Source organism: Balaenoptera borealis (genome assembly GCF_965194805.1).
Source record: "Balaenoptera borealis genome assembly, chromosome: 5".
In the NCBI taxonomy this organism is placed as follows: Eukaryota; Metazoa; Chordata; class Mammalia; order Artiodactyla; family Balaenopteridae; genus Balaenoptera; species Balaenoptera borealis.
In genome coordinates this window covers 67,402,177-67,420,475 of record NC_138862.1, presented here as the reverse complement: position 1 = coordinate 67,420,475, position 18,299 = coordinate 67,402,177, and the positions used below count along the sequence as shown (strand labels likewise).

The 18,299-nt window shown below is 35.6% G+C and overlaps 1 protein-coding gene across 8 annotated transcripts in view; it reads left to right on the top strand.

Moving 5' to 3' along the window:
* POLQ (DNA polymerase theta) overlaps positions 1-18,299 on the top strand; it is a 112,481-nt gene that overhangs the window by 42,689 nt on the left and 51,493 nt on the right. For 7 of the 8 annotated variants that reach the window (XR_014245416.1, XR_014245417.1, XM_082394830.1 and 4 more), the window contains 3 exons: positions 2,262-2,455; positions 3,333-3,457; positions 4,753-4,996. Coding sequence is in view for 6 of the 8 variants with exons in the window: in XM_082394830.1 (XP_082250956.1) it covers positions 2,262-2,455; positions 3,333-3,457; positions 4,753-4,996 (563 nt within the window). In the remaining 2 variants the exon portion in view is untranslated. The remainder of the gene's footprint in view (positions 1-2,261; positions 2,456-3,332; positions 3,458-4,752; positions 4,997-18,299) is intronic. The other variant, XM_082394831.1, reaches the window with a different exon arrangement.

Sequence of the window (18,299 nt, the reverse complement as noted above, 5' to 3'; positions counted from 1 at the left end):
AGTTACTCTGGCTTTGTTATAGTTGTGGTTTACATATTTTCCCTTCCTTTTACTTTTGACCTGTTTGTGTTTTTGAATCTGTAATGTGTCTCTTATAGACAGCATATAGTTGGATTCTGGTTTTTTTTTTTATCCAATCTGTCAATCTCTTGTCTTTGATAGATTATTTAGCCCATTTGCATTTCGTGTTACTATTGATGTAGTTGGATTTACATCTTCCACATTTTGTCTATTTTCTATATATCTCACGTCTTCTTTTGTTCTCTTGTACTTTTACTGATTTCTTTTGAATTAAGCAAAACTTTCTAGTATAACTTTTAAATTTCTTTAATTTTTCTCTATATTTTTTGAAGTTATTTTCCCAGTAATTGCTCAGGGTGTTAGCATATACAGCTTAAAATTTATACTTACTTAATCCCATTGAGCCCATTGAGATATAGAAACATTATTCTTGTATAGCTGTATTCTTATTCCATTTTTTTTTCTTTTTGGTGCTATTAGTGTTATACATGTTACATCTAATCTACATGTGTTACAAACGCAACACTACATTGTTATAATTGTTATTTTATACAATTTTATGTCTTTAAAGATGCTGAGAGTAGAAAGGAGAGCAAATGTATACTTATAAAATTTGTTGTATTTACATTTTTATTTAAGATTTGTGCTTCCCTTTATTTGTTTCTATGGATTTAGTTGCTATCTCTTGTTATTTCCTACTTCAATATAGCTTTGCTCCCACCTGTCTCCTTTGGGCTGTTATTGTCAAACATTTTGTACTTTTATATGTTTTATACATACTGTTTTGTACTGTTGCTTTTTAAAGTCAGTCAAGAAAAGAAAGGAGGGGAAATACGCAATAATACTATCTTTATAAGTACCCACGCAATTACCTTTGTTGGCACTCTGTTTTTCTGTGTGGAATTAATATACTGTTTTGGGTCACTCTCTTTCAACCAGAAGAGCTTTTCTTTAGTAGTTCTTGTAAGGCAATTCTGCTAGCAACAAATTTTCTGTTTATCTGGGAATGTCTTTGTTATGCCTTTATTTTATAAAGTTAGTTTTCCTTTATATAAGATCCTTGGTTGACTTTTTTTTCTTTCAGCAGTTTGAACACGTTGTTTCACAGCATTCTGTCCTCCATTGTTTTTGATGAGAAGTCAGCTGTTAATTTTTTTTGGTTTCCCTTGTATATGATGAATTGTGTTTCTTTTGCTGCTTTCATGATTTTCTCTTGGTATTTTACATTTTGACTCTGATGCATCAGGGTGTGGATCTTTTTGAGCTTTCCTAGTTGGAGTTCACTTTTAGTCTCTTGCATATGTAAAGTTTTCCATTAAATTTGGGAAGGTTTTAGCCATAATTTCTTCAAATGTTCTTTCTGTTCCTTTCTGTCTTCTTCTGGTACTCTCATTATGCATATGTTGGTACACTTTAATGCTTCCCACATTTCTCTGAGGCTCTGTTCATTTTTTTTTCCTTTTTTCTCACCTCTCAGATTGCATAATCTTGATTGATCTATCTTCATGTTTGCTGATTCTTTATTCTGCCAGCTTGCATCTACTGTTGAGCTCTATAGTTAATAGTTCATTTCAGTTGTATTTTTTAACTCTAGAATTGCCATTTGGCTCTTTTTTTTTATCATTTCTCTTTACTCATATTCCCTACTTGATGAGACATTGTCATCATACTTTCCTTTACATTATTAAGCATGGTTTTTTTTGTTGTTGTTGTTCTTTGACCATACTTATAATGTCTGTTTTGAAGTCTTTGCAGATATTTCTGACATCTGGAACCCCTCAAAGGTGTTTCTTTTGCCTGCTTTTTCCCCTGTGTTTGGGACACATGTTTCTGTTTCTTTGCATGTCTCATTGTTTTTTTTCTGTTGTTGAATCCTGGACACTTCAGATAATATATTATAGCAATTGTGAATATTGATTCCTCTTCCCCCTCCCTGTATTTTCTCAGAAATCATACAAAATACTTAAGATTGTATTTAACATCAGAATACTGAGATTAAAAATGTCTATGATTAAAGTTCTTGGATTCTGTAAAATCCAGCTTGTATGCTTAGTGGTCTCTTCTCTTGTCAGTGAGTTGTTTGTGATTAAATGAAGTTTCCATATAAGTGAGGCATTATCACATTTAGAAATTTTTCCAAATACTGAAGCCTTTGTTTTTAATATGAAGTTTACATTTACAATTTTGTCCCTTTTGTAATGCAATAGTTTTAGGTAATGAATGATGCTTCTTCCCTTTAGGTTACACCTGTGTTTGAGGATTGGACTACTATTGATTGGTATCGATTTTTGTGTTTATGGGAGAAGTTACCAGCTTCTATGAAACGGGTGGCAGAGCTAGTGGGAGTTGAAGAAGGGTTCTTGGCTCGCTGTGTGAAAGGAAAAGTAGTAGCCAGAACTGAGAAACAACACCGACAAATGGCCATCCATAAAAGGTAAATATCAAGGAGCCTGGACTATCCAGTTTTTAACACAGTATTGGATATACAGTAGATGTCCAGTTTATTGTAATCACTTTCATTGTCATTAAAATCAAAGTTTTGGCTGAATATAGTAAAAATTTTCAACTTCTTGTATTTACTGAATTTATTGATATTTTTCTTCTTTGTAGCTTATAAGAAACCACTATATATCAAGACTTTTTAAAGTAGAACATTTAATTACTTTCTTCCCTTAAAGAATATATGATCAGAACTGCCAACTTAGTGTGGCTCCATTTGAGGATATGGTTTGTATCATCCTTTGAAGTGATTTGTTACCAGTAGGGAAGAGCCAATTAAAAGATTCAGGTGGGGAAATTGTACAGGCTTTAGCCTCTTTGAAATATAATAAAATTATTTTTCTTAAAGCATTAGTCTCATATTATTTACATCATAGTCAAGTGTAAATTTTGTAAGGATTATATACTTGGATTATTTGTGGCACAATTGCCTTTCACATCAAAACCTTTTTATAACCAAATTTTGATTGAAATATGATTAGGTGATATAATTATGTATCAAGTGTTCTTTAAAATTTTTGTGCCGTCGTATTTCTTGAACCAAGTCTCATTTCTTAAAATTAGTTAGCATTATTGAAATATGGACAAAATTGTTTTGTTATACAGATATTAGTTTTTTGCTATAGTACTAACGTATGTTAGAATTTACAAACATTGAGCTCTTTGTCCACTAATCCTATATCCTATTAGGAATCTTCTCACCTTCTCACCCTCTTACCTTTTTTGGTTCTTTCTTGTTTCTCAACATACATCGTACTTTCATAGTAGACATAAGTGACCTCTTACCATACTTTTGGTAATTTACTTTCCAGGTTTTTTACCAGTCTTGTGCTATTAGATTTAATCAGTGAAGTTCCCTTAAAGGAAATTAATCAGAAATATGGATGCAGTCGTGGACAGATTCAATCGTTACAACAGTCAGCTGCTGTTTATGCAGGTAAGTTAAACAAGTGTTCCCACATTTATTTAAGACTCTGTGGTTTGAGGCCAAGTTAAGATTACTTTTTTTCAAATTCCATTTTACTGTAGGTTTCTCTAAAAGTGAGGGGATCATGTTAAGCCATAATTTTGTATAGTTCCTGTCATCATCAGAACACCCAAAACTATGACTCCTGTGGGCTCAGTTACCCTGCTACAGAAGAATAGCAGCTGGCTGAGTGTCTGGATCTTGGTCCCCTTCCATTCCCTAGCAACCTGCTGACCATTGCTCTTCTTTCTGTTTTTCTGTCTTTTTTTGGGGGGGGGTGCGTATTGTAAGAAGAAACAGATACAGTTCTCACTGATCTTCATTTTCTCATCAAGTTATTGATTAATACTTATTATTGTGGAAGATGGCAAGTGGAGAGGGATTTCTGGACTTCTTTCTCACTGTTCTAAATATCTCTTCTCTAAGGAAATACTGGTCTTTCTTAATAAAATTAAACTCTTATCTTCTAAGCTAGGCAAACAAGGGAAGCTCTAGGTCTGATTTTACCAAGAAATCCTTAAGCCCTTAGGAGGGAAATCCTGGGCTGCTGGAGAGTGTGTTTACATGTGTAAGAAGTTTCATTGTGAAATTGTGTGCATGAGAGATTACTGAGGGAAAGATGCCAGGAGAGGGTAGTAAGAAGGGAGAGACTTACCCTTCAACTCACTGGCATCAAAAATCTCAGATTACCTCTAGGGTTAATGTTCTTGTAGGGAAGTGATTTTCTTAATGACTTGACACTTGGCTACTCTGGCCTCTTTATTTCAAGAGGGTATAGCTATCAAGCTGGGCAACCTTTTTTTTTTTTAAGAAATTATCAATGGGACTTTCACTCTTTGTAAATAATCCTCTCAGCACTTGACAATTTAAATTAGCTCTCTTGTTTTCCTCTAGGTGAAAAGAGTTCTTTACCTGTTTTAAGAGTTCTTTCTTCCTTAAAGAAAGTAAGGAAAAAAATTGAGAGAGAGAGAGAGAGAGAGAGGGGAACTAGTGAGGGCTTTTTGTTTGTTTTGTGTTTATGTGCTCTGCCTCAATTTTTTCAAATGCAAGTTCATGATTAAGAAAAAATGAGATGATATTTAATGTGTCTAGCCAATTAGCTAGGCCCTTAAAGATGTCTGCTCTCCTATTATTTTATACCTTGGGCCTGTTAAACTTTATAATTCTGCAGAAAAAACAACAGTGAAACAAAAATACATCTCAAGAAACGGAGAATTGGTCTAGAAAGAATTTTTAATTCAATAAATATTATATGAATATTCTAGGGATGATTACAGTGTTTTCCAACCGCCTGGGCTGGCACAACATGGAACTACTACTGTCCCAATTTCAGAAGCGTCTTACATTTGGCATCCAGAGGGAGCTGTGTGACCTGGTCCGGGTATCCTTACTTAATGCACAGAGAGCCAGATTCCTCTATGCTTCTGGCTTTCTTACTGTGGCCGATCTTGCCAGAGCAGATGTTGCTGAGGTGGAAAGTGTTCTGAAAAATGCTGTGCCTTTTAAAAGGTAAGAAAAATCCCCTTGTCTACGTATGTTATTAAATGAAAACAGGTCAATTTGTAAATAATAGATAATATATTAAAATATTTTTCCCTTAGATAATATCATGCCATATTTGGTATAAGTGGAAGAAAATGTGGCTCCTTTTCCCCTTTGAGGATTACTTTTTTCTTTTTTTGTATATTTAAAATATATTCTATGACTTTAAAGACACTTCTAAATGTATCATAACTCTCTCCTAGAAAGTTTGAGTAAAGTTAAGTTACTAATGTTTCTGCATTGATGGATTTTAGTTCTCAGTATATATCCAGGGCTCATCTTAGATTTTCTTCAGGCAAGAAAACTTTAAAATATACTCTTCTTGAATATTCTTTGGAACACTAGTCCCTCAAAAACAGTTTATGAGAAGAGGACTTCTTGATATGTGTGTGTGTGTGTGTGTAGCCAATTCATTGAATGGGCTGGACTCAGCATATTATCAAGGAATAGCTTAATTATTTTCTCAACCATTATTCTTTGAACTCACTGTTGTATGGAATCTCAGCCAGATTCTATAGCTGTTTAGGCAGTTTCAAGTATTAACAGTTTTATTTTCAGGTTTTAAAATTTTGTTCTAAATGAGAGCATTAATCTCATTTCCAGTTCAGTGCTTCTTTCCTCTTTGGTTTGACACACGCTCTGAAACTTGAAACATGTGGGAAGGGATGGGGCATAGTCAAAGAAAGGGCCTCACTGTGCAGTGCCACCTCACATCATGGGCTCTACTCCGTGTATTTCGGCAGCAATGCAGGTGTGATTCCTGCTAGTGGGCCCTGGTACAGCATGCACTACAGCCAGCATAGCTATAGCTGTATAGCTACCTCTACCTAGATTTTGAAGGATGAAATTGCTTGGAGTCTTAAGCATATGCAACCCAAGCAGAGAATGTGGAGCTGTGGGGGCAGGGTCATCCCCTGTGACCCCAGATTGGAAGATCCACTGGTGGGTGATTTTGTCACTTTTGGGTGTGCCTCTGGCTGAAACCTACATAGAGTATGCTTTAAAACCTACTTATAAAGGTGTTGATCTCCTCTGGAGCCTGTGATTTTCACAGAATCTTTGGATATATTCATACTTGCTTAGAAATATGTAATAAAAGACCAGAGGTGAAAAAATTCAGATGTGGGAGTATCTCTGTGGTAACAGCATACCATATATTATACTTAACCCTTCCAGGGAGTCATCTGAAGTCAGTACACATTTTAAAAAAGTTAATTGGAAAAAATTTGTAAACACATTTTGGAATCTCTTCTGTGTGATTCTAAGGCCATTATTGCCATGACTGTGATTCTTCTGAAAGCCCAGAACCTTCACTGATCAAAATTAATGAAACATAGTAATATGAGAAATCAACATTATCTGCTTCCTCATGTGACATACTGAGAAAGACACAACATTACTCTTGGAATATTTTTATCAAAAATGTCTAATGTGAATTTAACTGTGGAGAAACATCAGACAAACCTAAATTGAGAGACATTCTACAAAATAATTGGCCAGTACTTTTCAAAAATATCAAGGTCGTGGAAACAAAGACTGAGGAGCTGATTCCAATTAAAGCAGGCTAAAGAGACATGACAACTAAATGTACCACCTTACTCTAAATTGGATTAGAAAAAGGACATACTTTGAACAATTGGTAAATTTTGCGTAAGGTATGTAGATTAGATACAGTATTGTATTAACGTTAATTTTCTGAATAGAAACTGATGTATTTGGAGACTGGCCACCCTTTCAGTGCCCGGTACGTAAAAGCCAGAAAACCCATCCAACATTCAGATCGTCTCAAATAGCTTGCCATTACCAACAATCTGTAATGAATTACCTTGTGCATATGTATTTTCATATTGTTGGTGATGTTTCTTCAGAGTAAATTCCTAGACATGAGATTTCAGAAGGTAAGTGCATATATATAGATTTATTAGATTCCAAATTGCTCTGCAGAAGGGTCTAGCCAAGTTGCACTCTCACTAGTCTATTACCCCTCAGCTCACCAGTAGAATCCATTGTTAGAGGTTGTTAAAAAACAAAATTCAGCTGAGTAAATTTGAAGATCCAACTAGCTTTATTAGGCGATTCATGAATTGCAGCATCCAATCTAGGAACTAGAAGGGGTTTTACTAAAAGATGGAAGGTTTTTATAGGAAGAAGGATAGGGCAAAAGAGCTATTAGCAAAATAAAAGAAAGGATTATTTTTATACCAGGGCAGCTTTTTGGGGGTAAAAGGGAAAGGCAAGGGGGTTTTATCATGCAGATTGTATCTTGCGGGTGGGGAGGGAGGATGGACAGATTACCTCTTGGTGCTGACCAGGAAATTCTAGACTGGTTGATTAAGATTACATTTCTGGTGAAGGTCAAAACTGCAATTAGGTTAGGTATTAAATCTAGGTTTGGTATCATGGGCTTTAGCCATTTGGGGCCTGTGGCTTTTCTCTTTAATAATTCTCTCCTTTTCATCATACTCTCAGCCTGAGAGATGTGATCAAAATTTAAGGAATTAGCTTCGCTCTCAACTACTGCTCTGCAGCTTTGTTGATCTTTGTTGTGCTATCCATAGGTCATGACGTCTTTGATGAACTCCTATGATATTCACAGGCCATGACTTCAGGTTTGTTACCGAGTCCAAGCTTGCTCTGCTGCACGACAGACCAATAAATCAGGAGACGAGGTGTTGAGGCAAGGAATAGCAACTTTGTTTGAAAAGCTGGGCATCCGAGAAGATGGCAGACTAGAGTCCTAGAGTACCATCTTATCTGGGTCTGATGCTAGTTTCTTTTATAGAACAGAGAGGGGAAGGAGGTGAGGAAGTAAAGTAAAAAGGCTCTAAGTCTTGCAAAATATCTTCTGGTTTGGCCAGCCTCTGGGAGGGGATGTGTTAATTTCTTCTTTCTTGCAGTCATTCAAGGGTGGGCAGGGGCAGGGTGTTTCCCTGTGAGCTGAACGAAGGCACTTTGGTTTAACATTGAGGCAGAGGGGCAGGGTTCCCCAAGGGAGGCCATTATGTATGCTTATAGCTATAAACAGCATCCTTTTAGTGATTATAGTCACAAAAGCAACGGGAAGCAAAGGTTAAAGTAAAAGAAACAGATCCAACATGGAGTCAGATTTTGTTCTTCCTTGTTACAGGTTCACAACTTCTAAGGTGGCTGTTCTCCTCGTTTCTTTTCTTTCTTTCTTTTTTTTTTAAAGATTGATTGATTGATTGATTGATTGATTGCTATGTTGGGTCTTCGTTTCTGTGCTAGGGCTTTCTGTAGTTGCAGCAAGCGGGGGCCACTCTTCATCGCGGTGCGCGGGCCTCTCACTATCATGGCCTCTCTTGTTGCGGAGCACAGGCTCCAGACGCGCAGGCTCAGTAGTTGTGGCTCACGGGCCTAGCTGCTCCGCGGCATGTGGTATCCTCCCAGACCAGGGCGCGAACCCATGTCCCCTGCATTAGCAGGCAGACTCTCAACCACTGCACCACCAGGGAAGCCCCTCGTTTCTTTTCTGATGTTCCACTCTTAGGGAGATCATTTCTCTGCTGGTCAGTGGCTGTGAACATGCATTTAAAACTTTTGAGAGGATCCAATGCACTGATGTTTATGATAACTATAAATAGGATAACTCCCAGTATTTGGAGTGTGCTTCAGAGCCATAGTCCCCAAGACCCAAACCAGTCAAAGGCACTGTTGAAGGAGTCACCCTTTTAAGCCAAGTGGCTTACTCAGTGATCTTACATAATTAAGTTTCAACTTCACCAGAAGTGTCAATCCAGGTACAACAGATGGTATTGGTCATAGCACAGACACTTCCCTGCTCAGCTAAAAGATTATCAAGGGCTATCTTATTATCAAGAGCAACTATGGCCAGAGAGTCTAAGTATTTTTGTTGGGCAACTAGTGCCCTAGCAGTGGAATCTGCAATGTTCTCTAAGAGTTGAGGAAATGTTCCTGATCATATTCTTCTTTGTTTTAACTCCTAATCAGGGAAGTAGGCCCTGCCAAAGGAAACAGTTCTTGAATCATGAATCCTCCTGTTAGGCCTTTTCTAGAACAGTTAGGGGCACAGTTAGATAACCTAAGATGCCTAGTACAGTTGTGTGCCAGCCATATGGGCATTCATAGGCCCAAGGAGAATGATAACCACCACAGACAAAGACAAGACCTGTCGGGATGCAAACCATTCCTGTTAAGGAATACTGATAAAAGATTTATTCACAGGGACTGCTGCATTTACCTGTTCAAGCCAGGAGTCAGTCAGGTTTTTAGTGCATGTGGAAAGAGAATCTCCCATCCTAAAATAGAGTTATCCTAAATACTGAAGGTTATCCCTTCTTAGTAATGGCCTGGGAGATACAGATGAGAGTGTTATCTTTCCAGGCCAATGCCAGAGTGAAATTAAGAAAGAAAAGGAGAAAGGGTTTCATGTTTAACTAAAGCAAGAAGACTTGAATTTGGTGTCTTGGGCGAAAGCAGTAGACATCGATATCAGCGACTTTTCTTACTCATCATTTTGATTCAGGGGTCTCCAGTGTTGTGTAGGACCAGATGTCAGGTGGTCCTCCTTAGCTGTGAGACATGTACCCAAGGCTCAGTACTTTCTATAGTTCTGCATCAGTGTCAGTGGTCAGGAGCACTTGGTAAGCTCCCTTCTGACAGGGCTCGAAGGCTGCCTTTGTTCTTAGTGATGTCAAATCAGAAGGGTGGGAGAAAATTGGAAATACTAGTTTGGTGAGTTGTAGCGAGATATTTAAGGACACTAGAAGAATTCAGGATCCAGTCCAGTTTACAGGTATGTAATAAAACCTCAAAGACAATTAACAGGACTAGAATCTAATTCTATCTACAAAGGTGCAAAGATAATTTTTCTCTCTTTAATTACCCCTATTTTTTTTTTAACCAAAGATAATCATAGTAAAACTAATTTGCTTGCATTAAACTTGGCCTGATTATTTATATAAGTACAGCAAGAATAATGATTGACCATATAAGTCCTTTTTTAAGACTGCTTTGCTGAAACCTGGTAAGCAAGGTACCAGGTCGATTTTTTTTTGAAGCAGTTCTTTGAAGCTATCTGGTCATATCTGAGTCTGTGCATGCCTTTCTCAAATATGACATTCCAGTCAAAGCCTTGGTAATATAGCCAGTGTTTCTAATTGTATCCTGTTACAAGGAGAAAAGATTGTTATTGAACTTATGCAAGCAAATAAATTGTTAAGAGAGTAAGAATATTCACTGAGAGTTCCTGAATTCTGAAGGGATCAGGTGGGGAGAAAAAGTTTCATCTTTGTTCACAAAGGTATACTTTACCAAATTGTTGTAAGTCATAGATAGCTTAAGAAAAGGTCTCCTTAAATCTGGAAAAACAAAAACATTAGAGTATCCTCCTCAGGTCATGTAGTCCTATGTAATTTATTCTTTTTCTGCTTGAATACAGTTTTTCAGGGGTCCAGAGGGAGGAAGCCTGAGGCCTTTAGGGACAAAAATAGTTGTTCTTACATATACTGTGGTGGGTGAAGGAATGGGAAAACAGAAAAATGAGATTTGTCAGGGAGCCAGGAAGAACCATGAGGCCATCTTGGTTTTCCCACAGCTCCAACTGTTTGTTTAATTTACAGCCATTGTTTACCCATCTTAGTTTCTCTGATTCAGGAGCATACTGTCATCTGTTATAAGGACATCAGGTCTGGCAGTAAGCGGGTCATTTTTGGAGAAGTAGAATGAATCTCATCAACACTTGACACAATCTTTATATAGATTCTGTTGCCTTTACATGAAAGTCAGCTAGGTCATTTCCCTGTTACTCAGGTTCAATATTTTTAGTGTGAGCCTCAATTTTGATGAGTAATTTCAGAAAGTAAGTGAATAGCAGTAAAAGGATTGTTTACTGGTTACCCATTTCTGATTGGGGTCCCAGAGGATGTCATACACCATTTTAAGATAATGACTAGAATTATAAGGTAAGATTACACCAGGATATATCAAGTTTCTATGAATTTCACACAATTTCTAGAACACTTATACACCTAATCAAGTACAACATAAAGAAGGCTTAATGTTACTTCTTGTTTGGTAATGCTTCCCATGTAATTTAACATACCAAATAAGCCTAACATCTTTTGAAATGTTCCAGGGGCCTCTGAAAAATTTCATTTAGTTTGTGGTCAAAAGACTTCATTCAGAATTTGATTTGGGGAAGTTTGTCAGAGATATCAAATGGTTTGGACACTTGACTAAATAGGATCACAGGTCCATATGAAACAATACTCGATTGTCTATTTAGCAGATGAAGGAAAATTAAGTTCTAGTTTTATATAAGTACACTATTGATATTAAAACTTAATTTTTAAAATGCTTATAATAATTCAGTTTTAGCCAGCTTGATTACACAAGGTAAAATCCTTTCTCTCTTCAGTGAAGAGAGAAAAGATTTTTGTATGCCTTTAGTTTACCCTTTATAACCAGAAGCTCTAGTTCAGACAAAATTACTCTCATTTCCCTTAACAAAATGCATCTTCATTCCTCATGCCTTTTCTTTTCTTTGTTTTTTTAAAAATTATTATTATTTTTGGCTGCGTTGGGTCTTCGTTGCTGCACGCGGGCTTTCTCTAGTTGCGGTGAGAGGGGGCTACTCTTCGTTGCGGTGTGCAGGCTTCTCATTGCAGTGGCTTCTCATGTTGCTGAGCACGGGCTCTAGGCCTGCGGGCTTCAGTAGTTGTGGCTCGTGGGCTCTTGAGCACAGGCTCAGTAGTTGTGGCACATGGACTTAGTTGCTCCGTGGCATGTGGGATCTTCCTGGACCAGGGCTCGAACTTGTGTCCCCTGCATTGGCAGGCAGATTCTTAACCACTGTGCCGCCAGGGAAGTCCCTCATGCCTTTTCTAGCCAAAAACACATCCTGCTTTCCTTGCATATGGAGATGTTTCCTTTGTTGTTTCTTGTAGCTTTAATTACATATATTAGAATTTTTAATCTTTTGAAAACCTTAATTTCTGGCTAAAATTTAGGAACTAAACAGTTGTGGACTCTTACACTAGCATTCCGAAGCTTGGCAAAATTATAAGTACTCTTTATAACTTCTAGAAACATGTACTTTCTCATAGAAACTTTCTTAGCATGGCACTGTTGACTGAAAAAAAAAAAGCACAATGTGAGAGTTGTGAGTTAAGTTTTATTTGGGGCAAAATGAGAACTATAGCCTGGGAGACAGCATTTCAGGTAGCTCTGAGAAGCCGCTCCAAAGAGGTAGCGGGGAAGGTCAGTGTTATATGACTTTAGTGAAGGGGGTATGAGCAGCCAAGCACACATTTTGGCAGAGGGTTGCTGCTAGTCATGAGGAGCAGGTGTCACTGTTAATGATTTTAGTGCTTTTCTAGATATGAGGAATGTAAGAATTGGGCTCATAAAATCTCCTGAAAATATCTATCTGAAGACCTGTTCTGCCAGTTTTTCCTAGAGCACAAAGTGCCTCATTCCTGATCTCCACCCTGAACTCCTTTCAGGGGGTGTTGAAGGTCAGCAGCTGCAGCAGCTCATGATTTAATCCTTGTAGAGGTAGATGGCAAGTGCCAATAGTTGGCAGCACCAAACATGCTCACTAATAATCCCAAATTTTATCTTTAGTTTTTCAACAATAGAAAGCCAAAAGTAGGTAAAGCTATGTTCAGTAATTAATCTTTCACCTATTTTATCTTATTTGGAATGATCTAAATGTTCAATAAATTTCCATTACTTAACCTAAGCTTAGCAAAACTTTAGGGTTTCAGGCTAAAGATTTGGAAAACTTATTTCAAAAGTTCACCTAGAAAATCTTTTTATTCTACTTTTATTTATTTAATTTACTTGCTCTAAACAATTATATTTAGGTTACTAATGAAAATTTCATCATACCAAGTTATTTTTCTTGCTGACAAATTTGTTAGCTTAGGTAGAGTAAAAATATTATAATTAATGCTGACAACTATTAAGACATGTCTGTTTTAATTAAAGCGACAAACTTAAACTAGCTTTTACTTCCTAAAGATTATCTTGGATAACCTGATCTTGAAAAGCATTTGAGTTAGCTATATTCCTTAGAACTTTGGAATAGCCAATCCTTACAAGCTTGTCTTTAAACCAAAAAAAAAAAAAAAAAAAAAAAAAAAAATACAGCTCTTATTGTAGATCAACTATATTTCAAAAAAAAAAAGATTACATGTCTGATGAAGGTTTAAATTGTATTTAGGTTATGTATTAAGTCTAAGCTTGGTATCATGGGCTTTAGCACAAGTGATGCCATTTGGAGCCTCTGGTTTTTCTCTTTGACAAAAAGGTTTTCATTTTTACTAGTCGGATAGATGAGAAGTTGTATCTCAGTATGGTTTTAATGTGCATTTCTCTAAATGTGCGTGATGGTGAATATTTTTTCTTATTTTCCGGATTACTTAAAGAAATATATCTTTGTGAATTATCTGGTTATATCTTTTCCTTATGTTTCTACTAGGTTTTGGTTTTTACCCTCTCATTTTTAAAGAGTCTTAGAATCTTTTCTTTTTAAAACTGATTAGGGTTCTTAGCCATTTGTTTCACATGTATATTTCATATATTTTTCTCAGAACTTATCAATTGTCTTTTGACTTTATTGCATTGTTTTCACCATGCAGAATTTTTATTTTTCTTTTCATTTATTTTTTAGCAATCTTTTTTTTTTTTTTTTTTGCTTCTAAATTGTCATAGTTAGAAAGGTTTTTCATATATTGAGATGAAAGAGGAATTCACTCGTTTTCTTCTAGTATTTGTAAGTTTGCATTTGGATTCCTGATGCATTTAGAATTTAATTTTGTGTATGGTGTTAAGTCTGGATCCAATTTTATTTCTCAATGGTTCCCATTTATAAAAAAGTTTATCTTTGTCCCAGTGATTTGAGATGCCATCATCATATATTAAATATCCATATGTAATTAAGTCTATTTCTGGACTTTCTATTCTCTATTTGCTATTCTTTCTGTCAATTAATGAGCCAGTACCATGCTTTTAATTATAAGGGCTTTATAGTGTGTTTTAATGTCTGGTAGGGTAAATTCTACCTTATGGTTTTTCAGTATTTTCTTGGCTATTCTTGCATGTTTGCCCATATGAAACTTAAAGTGCTTTTTGATATTGTATTAGAATTCGATTGAAATTTAATAGAACTGAAATCTTTATAATGTTGAGTGAACCTACCCAAGGATAGGTAATATCTTTGCATTGGATCTAGTCTTTTTGATTTTTCAGGAGTTTTAAAATATTTTCCTCGTATAGGTTTTCAGGAGTTTTAGTTTTCCTCATACAAATTGTGTACATTTCTTGTTAAATTTATTCCTATTTAATCATTATTCTGTTTTTAATTAGTGGCTCTCTTCTATGTCTTCTACATGGTTATTATTTGAATATGTAAAGGCTGTTGAGTTTTATATTTTTTTTATCGTGCTATTTTCTGAATACTTTTGTTGTTTAAATTACTTTTATCATTGATTCTCAAGGATTTTCCAGGTATATTGTCATATCATTTGTAAATAGAGTTATTTTACTTTTTCCCTAACAATTCTTGTGCATCTAACTGATTTCTTTGGTCTAAGTGAATTAGCTAATAGCTCTAATAGGTAGTGGTAGTTGACAGTAGTAATAGAGATAGTGGACATTTTTGCTTTGTTTGTGATCCTAGTGGAAATGCCTCTGCTACCCTAGTAAGATACTGACTTCAGGACTATGGTGTGTGTGTGTGTAATCATTTTAAGAAAATGTCCATTAATTGCAATTTTCTCGTATATTTTTTATCAGGAAAATTTTTTATTAAATTTTGTTAAAGGCTTTTTCAGTATCTATGGAGATAGTCATAGGTTTCTCCCCCTTTACATCTCTTAGCATGTTATATTAATAGATTTCCTACTGTTGAATCAGTTTTATGTTCCAGAATAAATTTCACTGGGTCGTGTTATATTATTTTTTTTACATGATGTTGCATTCTATCTGCTAATATTTAATATAGTATACTTTTGCATTGTTATCCATAAATATTTCCCTTATTTTCAGTACTTTGGGACTGGTTAAAGGTTTGATATGATTACCCTATGAAACAATCTTGGATGGTGCCTTTTTATGGGGTTAATTCTCTGATCACCTTCTCTATTTTATTTTTTCAGAACTTAATCTCTTTAGGCTTTCTATGTCTAGTGGGGTCAATTTTGGTAACCTTTCTTTCCCAATGAAATTATCTATTTCATCTGGATTTTCAAATATATTTTCATAGCGATCTGTAAATTAGTCTGTTAGGAATTTTAAATATTTCTTCTATTTCATTGGCTATGCCTCTTTTTTGATTTATTATTTTGTAAATTTCTACTTTCTGTTTTCTTCTTGATCAGATTAACTAGTGGTCTATTTTGTAAATTTTAAAAAATTAAGTATTTTCTTTTACTAGTTAGGTCTATTAAAAAAAATCTACCTCATTAAATCCTATTTTTTGAATTTTATTGCTACTTCCTACTGCTTTCTTTTGTTTTACTTTGTCATACTTTTTCTAGTTCTTTTTGTTGAACTAGGAGTTTAATTTGTTGACATTCATATTTTTATTGATAAAACACTGTTTGTTTTTATTTTAATACTATGAATTTAGTACTGTGAATTTTCCTGTGGTGTCTTATTTTAAATGTAACCATAGATTCTGCTATTTAGGACTTTTGTTACATTTTTTTAGGAATTATGGAATTTGCATGTTTTCCCTCTTTTGCCTGGGTAGAAGTTCTTTTTTGTTGTTGTTGTTAATAATTTTTAGTTTTATTGCATTGCAATCTAAGCATGTTGTTTATAACATTTCTACTTTAGGGAATTCACTGACAATTTCTTTGTTTACTAATATATGATCAATACAAACTAGATAGTTGTATTCTCTATTATAAAAGTAAAATATTTGAGATATTTTCACAAAGTCTACCTTTTTGATTATGTTAATTAAGTCTTATTCATTCCTACTTATTCCCCCCTGCCAGTACTTCATCTGTCTTTTAATAAGAATGGTTTATTAAAGTCTACTAATTGTTAGTACACTTCTCTCTTTGTCTCCTTGTATCTCTTACAGTGTTTGCTTCACAAATGTGGTTGCTTGTTATTTAGAGTGTAAATGTTCATAGTAAATATGACTGATTGATAGTTATCTTTGTTGTGTTTTTGGTTTTGAGCATTAAATTATACCCTTCTTGGAATATCCCTCACTGCTTTCTTCTTGTTTCCCTTTGCCTGGGAATTCCTTTGCCCATCCCTTTATTTTTAGCCTTTTTGAATTACTTTGTTTTAGATATGCTTTTTTATACCACATTGAGTTGTAGTTGTGTTTTGCTTTCTGAAACAAATTGAAGATCTTTTTAATAGATGATTTAATCCCATTCACATTTATCAATATGAATAACATGTTTCATTTCAATTCTCTCAAATTATTTTATAATTATGTGTATTATGTGATATTTGCTGTTTCTTTCTCCACCCAAGGGTATTCTTTGGTATTTTATTTTTAAATTTTTTAATTTATTTTAAATTTAGAAAGGTGTATATTTTTGTTTTAATGGGTGCTTTTGTACTTTTTATTATCTGGTTTGTCAAAATTTTAATTGTATCCTGTAATTCCTACCTATTGCCGGAACAACAGTCACTGACATTGAGCTTACTTTAACTTTCTTTTTCTCTCTCCCTTTTTCAAAGTGCATTATTTCTACTTTATCTCAATATAAAACTTGCATACATTAATTTTCCACCTTTGCCTCCACCCTTGTGGGGGGTAGGGATGGAAGACTAATATAATTTACATTTTTAGTTATTCAGATTACCATCGTTCTTATTGCTGAAGTATTCCTTCCTCTCTTGAGTGGATGAAACTTATCCTCTAGTAGCTTTAGGTTCCTTGAGGAGGGCTTATATAATATAGAATTCTTCAAGTTCTTGTATGTTTCAGACAGTTTTTCCATAACCTTAATATTTGAAGCACACCTTGGCTGGATAGAAATCCTTGGTCTATACTTTCTTTTACTGAGTTTTTTGAAAATGTTGTTTCTTTGCTTTGTATGCTGTTTTCAAGAATTCTTATGGGAGTGTGATTCTTTTGCCCTTCCAAATATGTAGGCCTTGAGAGTTCTTTTCTTTTCTTTTTTTTTTTTTTTAACATTTATTTGTTTATTTATTTATTTTTGGCTGCATTGGGTCTTCGTTGCTGTGTGTGGGCTCTCTCTAGTTGTGGTGAGCAGGGGCTACTCTTCATTGGGGTGCACGGGCTTCTCATTGCAGTGGCTTCTCTTGTTGCAGAGCACAGGCTCTGGGCGTGCGGGCTTCCATAGTTGTGGCACGTGGGCTCAGTAGTTGTGGGTCGCGGGCTCTAGAGCACAGGCTCAGTAGTTGTGGTGCACGGGCTTAATTGCTCCACGGCATGTGGGATCTTCCTGGACCAGGGCTCAAACCCGTGTCCCCTGCATTGGCAGGCAGATTCTTAACCACTACGCCACCAAGGAAGTCCCGAGATTTATTTTCTATATCTTTGAAGTTCGATAGTTTTACTAGGCATTTTAGTTAACTCTTGCTATGGAGGAAATTACTTAAGAACTTAGTGTCTTAAAAGCAACTAGTAAATATATATTAACTCAAAGTTTCTGCAAGTCATGAATTTGGGAGTACCTTTCCTCATAGTTGTGGTTTGAGCTCCTCAGGAGGTTGTAGTTAAGTTGTTGGCCAGAACTGTAGTCATCTGAAGGGCTGACTTAGATCTGCTTTTAAGATGCCTCACACACATGCTGGCAGGTTGGTGTTCATTTCTCTACATGAACTTCTCCATAGAGCTGCTTGAGACCCTTATGCCATGATGGTTGGCTTCCCCCAGAGTGAGTGACCCAAAAGAGAGCAAAATGGAAACTGCAATGTCTTTTATGACCTAGCCTCAGTTTTTAGTTGTTTTGGGTGAGAGGCTAAATTGGTCCCTGTTATTTTATCTTGGTTGGAAACAGAAGTTTCCCAGCTTCCATAATTTTTATGCCTCATCCTGTTTTTCTTCTCTTCATGGTACTTTAGTTATGTATGTTTGCTCTTTTAGGGTGTAGAATCTATTATTTTACTATGAAGAGCACTGATATTTTATCAGTCAGCCTGGCTAAGGTCAAACTTTTCCTGTCGTAGGCAATAGCTCAAATCTCTGTTCAGTTGTTTAGACTTTCACCTAGCTGCTTGGAGTCTCTCTACACTTGCATAGTTTTGAGGTCAGCCAGATATTTGGGCAGAATTTGTATGAAAAATA